Source organism: Aspergillus nomiae, assembly GCF_001204775.2.
Source record: "Aspergillus nomiae NRRL 13137 chromosome Unknown contig00673, whole genome shotgun sequence".
Classification (NCBI taxonomy): domain Eukaryota; kingdom Fungi; phylum Ascomycota; class Eurotiomycetes; order Eurotiales; family Aspergillaceae; genus Aspergillus; species Aspergillus nomiae.
The window spans coordinates 1,567-9,806 of NW_015378728.1; the positions used below are offsets into that span (position 1 = coordinate 1,567).

Consider the following 8,240-nt stretch of genomic DNA (forward strand, 5'->3'; position numbering starts at 1 on the left):
TGAGAATATTATAACTGCTACCTTAGTGGGTAGCGAAGTAAATGCCCTCCACATAAGCACACTCGAAGCAAGACAATGGTTGACAGCATGTCTGGAATGAATTACAACGCAATTTACAATTGCTGCGACTGATTATGTGTTTCGGCTTCATACTTACATTAGCGGCTTCCACCGGGATCCCGAGCATGTATGAGACCTGGATCTGTTTGAACGGCGGCTAGCTCAATGTCGGATACAGTACAAAGCAAGCCGCCTTTGCGCCAGGAGTACTAATCTGCAGGAACATTGACATCGTTGTCCAGGTTTGAAAGGTGTGATCTGAGATGTGGAGCTAGTGTTTTTGCCATCCGCGAAAAGATACGTTCACTTGTCTCCTCCCGAAAGAATAGGTGGCCTTTGGCATCGAAGTCCCAAGCCGTGTGCCGATATGTCCCCCAAACATACTCCAAAACTATATCCGAAGCCGGACAGGAATTGGTGTCAATACTAGTTTGTATGCCCACAAGCACGTCATGCTCCAGGAGGTTCACCGGACAATACCACCACCATCGGAAATCGGATGACTCACTTCCGTCCAGTCGTCGACAAATACCATTCTTTTCATCAAAGAATCCTAGCGTACGGAGATACTGAAGTCGTTTGATACTCCAAGAGTGAGAAGGTCTACGTGTGGAGCATAGAAAGAGCTCGATAATGTTGGGAGGCCGTAGGTACTGGGTCACTGCTCTCATGCAACCCGATCGGTGGGCGCTCCTAAAGTCGTCGCCGCCATCCTCAAATCTTGTATATTCGCCAGTCAACCTGTCCCACTCCCTAGCAATACTTTCAAAGCTTTTCCGCCCAAGAAAGCTCCACACAAAGTCAAATATCTCGAGCACATCTAATTTTTCCTGCAGTGTCCGGCTTCGGTTGTCGCCCCATATCTTCCATACCTGCACGAAATAGCGATGTTGATCCGACGGTGTATCATATACAGAAATTCGGGCTAGCCACAGCATCTCTACCGCCAGCCACTGCGCGGTCAAGGCCTGGTAGAAACGCTGATATGACCGACGGTTCTGACCAGGACATACCGCACCAACATCAAGTGAGACATCCCCCTGCGAAGTGACTATCGGCTCCACGAGACGGTCAGTTTCTGTAAGATTGCACTCTTCTTCAGAACTGTCGCTACCCAGCCAATCCGGTGGTCGAGAGCGAAAATACAGTGTACGCAACGGCGGGTGGCAATAGAGCTGGTACAGGAGATGCAGCCCTTGCCATCGACAAACAATGGACCAGACCATGTCTTCTGGTAGCGGGTCTACTCTCTGGACATGGGAATTAAAAATATCAGCTGGGGTTGGCCGCGCTGATAAGGGCAGTTTGTCGCGGGACCAGGTTACATAGTGCGGCACAAAATTGCCATATAATTGCAGGTGCCGGGATAGGTCGACATCATATCGATGATGAGAAGCGTTAGTCTGCAGTATAGTCAGGCAAGTATAAGAAGCGTTAGGTTGGCTATTTTTGCTCCGTCACATACTATCACGGATCGAAACACGTGTAGGCGGTTACCTGACCCCTCCAACACGTCATGCAGATGTCTACAGCTGCGTGCAAGGTGGAATACATCGTCCAAGTCGTCCAAATAGCGAAATATGGATAAAAGTATCTCGGTAGGGAGCTCTAACTGAGTCGGCATATTGTAGTATTCAAGAATGGAGTTCGAAAGCAGAAATGTGGTTAAACTTCTATTTTGCCCAACCTCACAGCTCATCTAGTTGCTATTTTGGACATCTTATAAGTTTACCTGGCAACCCTCCGAGAAAGTATAAAACTTTGCCAAAATACGGATAACATATTATGACTTCATTATTGAACACATGTAATTAGTGGATTATTGTTACTTATTCTTCCTGGCCGGGTGTAGGTTTGCGGTCGAAACCAAACTGACAATTTAACGAGGCCTAAACTTTGTACGGTAGAGTGAGGGTTTGCATGTTTTTCATGGTTTGGGTCTACTGATGTTTTGATTGACAACTATATTTAGCAGATTAATGCAGCTATTCGTCTGAGGTCATAAAATAAAGGGAATCGCATTGGGTAATCAACCTCGAATGCATTCAAATCTGTCTGTACTCAACTAGTCATTTGCGATTGCAGTTTCCTCTTGTGATAGCACCTAGTACTCTCCTCACATGGCGTACTTGTGAAAGTTATTTCTGGTTATCTTTCTGGCTTATGGTTGAGGCATTTGCAGTGTACTATACCTGAAAACACCAATAAACTCACCTTATCTTCGGATCCGACAGATACGATTCATCTCCGAGCAATAACCAAACTTGGCTATTGGGCTATTCAACAGAGACCCACATATTGAAACTTCGCAGTTGATGTCACTAAATACATTCTCTGACGTGGTATCTGCAATACCATGGTGCTTCAAACTCCTAACCTAACTGGATCGAACTTTCAACTATTTGGTAGGTTCTGTGGCAACATCGGTCTTGAGACCGATCCATGAATCTGCACATCCCGACTCCTTCCTATGCAACAACATTGTGCAAGGTCGCCATTTAGCTCATGATATTCAGCTCCACTATCTGGCAGTCGCCATCATTCAGAGACGAAGCATTCAGTTGGGATTGGTGAACTAACTTGATCTCATATGATTTTCTTCACTCCACAGGAAGGGTTGCCAGCCATCTTCACAAGGTCACGCTTGTAGTGACCACAGATTACGATATGCCTAACCAATCGTCAGTGTTATGGTACTGTTTTATCTAAAATCCACTCTTTAGCCTTTGGGGGAGGCCTTGGCACCTGGAGGGTACGCCAAGTGGGCATTGAAAGTGCACGCCGAATTCATTAACTTGGCAAATGGGAATGTTGGTATCGACCTGAGATAGATCTGCCTGTGGCCAACACTCCAACAGTCAATAGTCATCACTTACCACTTCGGATGCCAAGAATTTGTCTTGGTGGTATTTGTTACACCCGGGGCTTCGTCGTCAAGTCCTAAACCCGTAAGCTAACCGCGTGTAGTAACACTTACCTGCAGTCGTTGACTGTCGTTGCCAAAGGGTTGCGGTCTTGGCAGGACGGGAGTCGTAACAGGACTTCCGTCGACACAAGACTGCCGTCGAAACTGGACTCGAGTCCAAAGGGCCAGGCCTATTAAGTACGTATACCTAGTAGTTAGAGAGTACGAACGAGTTGAGACTGGTTTACTAGCAAAGGTAACTCAGTAGTAACAATGTTGATTGATCACGAAGAACTGAACTAAGTACATGAACGAGTGTCCTTTTATATCTCTGGTCCCTGTATACCATGTTGGTACTTCGTATACCATTGCTTGGCGTGTATACCATCATGTGGGGTCACATAGCGTAGTTGATATCGGCGGCTCACTAGCCGTTTCGTTGTATACCAATTAATCAAGTCACCTAACCCACTCAAACAAAAGGCTTATAATTGAATGCTGAACGAATATTCAATTCAGTGAGGTGATATATATACAGCGTAACCCCCCTAGGACTACACATTATTAAGTTAATTATTATAATTTAGTCTATTTTAATCTATAGTTAATTATAATTAAAAAAATCTTGTAATCTTAATCTAATTAAGATCAGTTAGATTAAGCTACTCTAGTATATAGTGTGTGGAGAACCAATACAATATAGATATTTCTAATAAATATCCAATAGCTCTGTTTCCTAAAGATTATACTGTATAAGATCAGTCTTGACTGGATTTAATACTTCAACAGTTATACAAAGTACCGTGTCTATCAAAAAGAGGCTCGATGCAAGAGATACAGGCAGGGCTCTGTATTCCACAAGGCCGAAATATCAGATAATTCTGGATCATCGATACTAGACTGGCGTTTGGCCAGGTTAGGTTAGGTTATGGCTAGGTCACGGTGGGTAGGTTATACCACTCTAATCGATCCACAATACCCTGGGGTCACCTATATAGTATACCGCCGTTACATTAACTTATTCATACTATTAAGTATATATAATAGACCTATCTCTGGTACCTTGGACTAATATTTTACAGAGTATATTTATCTTGCCTTATAATCTCGCGGTCACATTACTATTGTGGATCACTAGTGGATTGTAATTATTGTTGTAAGTCGTATCTAACCAATATAGCTACCTAGTCGCAAAGCCCTTGGACGAAACCCCGGGTATAACGTGTAACACCTGTGAGTGCACCTTTAGAAATGTCGAGTATATTATATTCTGTACCTTCTGCTACAGCCCGCTGCTGTAAAAAGAGCTGAATCGGCAAAAATGGGAATAGACTGAATCCTCTCCTGGGAAATGTCTGAGGAACCCAGGGTATAATTAGTACTAAATTGTAGGTATTGCGACGGCAACACAATTGGAGAATCGAGGGCTAGTATTGCAGCAATATGTTCCAACAGCCTCTGGTGTATGAAGTGTCGTTTTTCCACTGCATGCTCCAACATCTCGGTCCACTTCTTAATGGAAATATCGAGATTCATTAATTCCTGCTCGCGTGCTAACATTCTACCCTTCCACTTGGGACCAATCCAAGTTGCGGACTTGAGATCCCGGATTTTCTGCTCTTGGAGAATGCGACGCTCTGATTGTAAGGAGATACATGTATCTTGGAGGTATTTGCAGTGCTCCTTTAATTTCTCTAGCTTCTTTTATCTGTCAGACTGATCCTCACTCAGAAGGATGATTGAAACAGTCAGAAGAGCATACCTGTGAAAATATTGCGACTTCATGTTTGCTTAGGACTTTAAGCTGCTCGGCGTGGCGTTTCGCATGATTTCGAAGTTCGTTCAATTCCGGCGCTGGCAGGGTCAAGTGAGCGTTGGGTGAGATCACCCCAAAATGAAGCATAATAGGTGAAAGTTGTTGCGCGTTAACATGGAATTCGGCTTGCCTCTGTCGCTCTTGTTCCGTAGCAGGTGGATTCGAAGGAGTGCTTCCCGGTGAATGTTCTCTGCGAAGGGAGTTGCCTGTGGCTGACGATAGCTGACGTCTACAGCGGTATACGAGTTGCTTGGATCCTTGTTGTGGTATAAGATAACAACAGCTGTTGGATGTAGGAGGGCTTTGTAGAGGCGTCATTGTGGGTAATGTTTTCGCCTCAGTTGGGAGCACCGGCAGGCGCTTTCCCATTTCAGATCTCAGCTCCGTGGCAAGTCCAGGCACATGAGAGGGAACCTTCGAACTATCCATGTTGTTCTTGGAGTCGTTATGCCTGGGGTATCCGTCATTCTTCGACAATGGTGTATCTCCTCGTGTACTGGAAAGAGCATTGGTAGCTTGGATGGGGTTGAGTATAGCTTTGAGAAAAGGGTTCTCGCTGGACCTGGCATTGGTTGGACCACTAGAATCATCGTTGATTGGATACCAACCGGGTATAGTTGCTGCAGGATTTATTAGTATATTCACGGTCTAAATTGCGCGATCCAGTTTAAGTTTGGTACGAACGGGAATCCATCTGATAAGGATGTTGTGGGACTTGGCTGATTTCACCAGGTGAACAGTCCTTCCGTCGCGTGCTAGATATGGGCCCAGGGCTGCTTTTGCCTCTTGCAGCCCATTCTGTGTGATCTGTCGTGATCCTATCCAGGCGAGCCTTTGACGCATTCGTGGGCTTGCTTGTAGCCCCTGTGCTACCCGCACCAAAGGATGCGAGTCTCTTGATAGCTGCCACACATTGTTGCCCTAGTTGATCTCGGACTTGACTGGGGGTGCAATCATTGCTTCGATACCCGGCCTATGTCAGTATTTGTAAGTTGCTAGTCATGTTGTGATATCCAATTGGTGAAGCTAGTGGACTTACTGTTGTGTTAGATTTCCCTGAGCGATCAGAGAGCAAAGGGTTATGCATACAATCATCTCGCAGCTCTGCCATGCTGGTGTTGGTAAACAAGTTACCACAAAGACGCAGCGGATATACTATAAAGCTGGGAAGGGAAATCTGAAGAAGCTGTCCATATAAGATAGTTCTAGATTACTACCTTTGATACCAATTACTTATATATCGTACAAGGTTCCCGAGACGAGCATTTTCTACTTCAATATTATGATACAATTACATTGTAGCGGCAACTGAACCTGCATCCGGAAGGACCTTCTGTCTCAAAGAATGTAACCCTTCCATATGTGCCGTCTCAGTAACACGAAGTATCGTCGGCTCCAGTGAGACGGCAATAACTTGAATAGGAAGTTTGACCGAAAGTCATGGCACCTCGTGACGTATCTGGCGGATGGCGAAGGGGATTTGGCATCGGCCTTGACTTAGTGTAGCTATCTTTCGAGCGGCTGATGCTAAGCGAGGTTCTTCGATGTTTCAGATTTCGAACCATACTCCTGTTTCCCCCCCAGCGGGAACAAATGCTCGTACATGTTGGCTAAGTCACAGGAGAAACAACATGATTCGTGGTTCGGGATTCAAACCGACATGGGCAGCCCCACCGAAAAAATTGTTGAGAACGAGAGGATCTCCACTTTGCAACTAAAAAGTCGTTACTTGGGCTGCAGGGGTTTGCGTGTGGTTCATCAGTACAATGCTTAAATGAGCAACTTTACGACATTTTGCATAATACAGTATTGGAGCTCATCTATATTATGCGTGCTACAATTATATCATATCCATGCGATCCAATACTTTCCCGGCTCAGAGCTAATCCTCTCACCTCCTCCGTTCGCCACTAGTGAAGGTCTGTGTAGCTCAGGCTGATCCTCCCTAAATATTAAACCCTAAATCATGGACGCATTAGCTTTAGTTACAGTTTGTTCTCTCGACAATCAAGGTATTGGGGATCCACCGCTGACAGATAGGGTCCTCGCTTAGGACTGACTCCACTATTCCCACGTGGACAATCTAGACAGAAGTGCGGAATAGTTCGTATCCTTTCCCGTGCCAACTCTGGATATCTGGCAGGTGGAGACACTTGCATTGTTTTATTTGATCGGGAAATACTACAGACATGGGAGTTGACCCCCAATCTGTAAAATTGTTGCTGTAAATAGCCTTTAGATTTGGCGATTATATGAAGCTCGATTCGCTCTATCTTAGTAGGAATATGATTCCCGATCGCATTTCCTGAATCACTCAAAGCCTTTCAATTCAACCTCCTAGCAAATAGGACTCTTAGTATATCAAATTTGCGACGTATCTGTAGTTCATCTGGTAGAGAGGTGATGTCCAAAACATTACAAATTTCTCCACATAGGGGCTCTGGAAACCAGCATCAGGAATGTGATACAGATGTCTTATTGGTAGTTGGATCGAGGAAGAATCGATGGTTTCCTTCCAAAGATGGCATAGCATCTTTCCCTCTTGAGATTTTAACATATTAATAATAGGGTTTAGACATTTTGCTACCCCTGTCACCGAGAGTTGGAAATACACTCTATTCAACACGTCCGATAAACTTTACTGCAAGGACTAGTAGACATCTAGCTCCATGGAAAACCATTTAACTCGGACGAACTGACCGGATTTAAACACTAGAAGTGGCCCTTAGTAGGAATACAACCAAGAACACCAAGTATTAACGTATAGTGGTACAAAATATTGTAAAGGAAGGACTTTAGAGGTGCGATGGGAGACTACGAATATTGCATTTCTAGACTTACAACCAGCACTACGTACCGAGGATACCTAGATTTGTATTTGTGTAGCAAGATCTTGGCTCTAACACGATCAGTCGGTGTAGTCTACCCATTCAAAACCCACAGCTCCTATTATACTTTCAAATGCCGTTGCTTGAGCTGATCCACAGCCTTCTGGCCAAGATCCCGAAAGCTGCCACCATTCATGAGCTGCAACACCGTCACATCGACGCCAAATGACTGTTTCCACCAATTACGTAGTTCGATTGCCACAAGAGAGTCGACACCAAAATCGTGCAGCGACAACCCCAAATTTGTGGCCTCATCGGCATGTCGCGTTGTATATATGGAAACTTGGCGAGCAATTTCTGTAGCTGCTCTTTCAGCACTAGACTGGTCTTGCAAAATTCCCGGGCTGTCATGTATAGCGGCAAGAAACGATTTAAGACCACCGCCCTCACGTTGGTCACCATCAGGAGTGGATGCATCTTTCTGGGTATGAACGCGACTCAACTCTGTCCATCCCCGTCCACCTTCGCAATTGATCAACCATTGGTCATTAAACGTCCAATGCGAGCCCTGGTAGCTAGCTATTTTAAGCTCTTCCTAAAGTCACTTGTGGAGCCTTTGCCCCATGGTCTC

At 45.0% G+C, this 8,240-nt stretch overlaps 2 protein-coding genes across 2 annotated transcripts; both read right to left on the reverse strand.

Annotated features, from left to right (window-relative positions):
* Window positions 1-269: 269 nt before the first annotated feature.
* Window positions 270-1,286, reverse strand: ANOM_011772 (uncharacterized protein; the record flags this gene model as incomplete). Its single annotated transcript, XM_015557028.1, has 1 exon — window positions 270-1,286. One exon carries the CDS (start codon window positions 1,284-1,286, stop codon window positions 270-272), a length of 1,017 nt encoding a protein of 338 aa, XP_015401097.1.
* A 2,942-nt stretch (window positions 1,287-4,228) lies between these two features.
* Window positions 4,229-5,892, reverse strand: ANOM_011773 (uncharacterized protein; the record flags this gene model as incomplete). Its single annotated transcript, XM_015557029.1, has 3 exons — window positions 4,229-4,666; window positions 4,728-5,429; window positions 5,821-5,892. 3 exons carry the CDS (start codon window positions 5,890-5,892, stop codon window positions 4,229-4,231), a joined length of 1,212 nt encoding a protein of 403 aa, XP_015401096.1.
* Window positions 5,893-8,240: the final 2,348 nt, after the last annotated feature.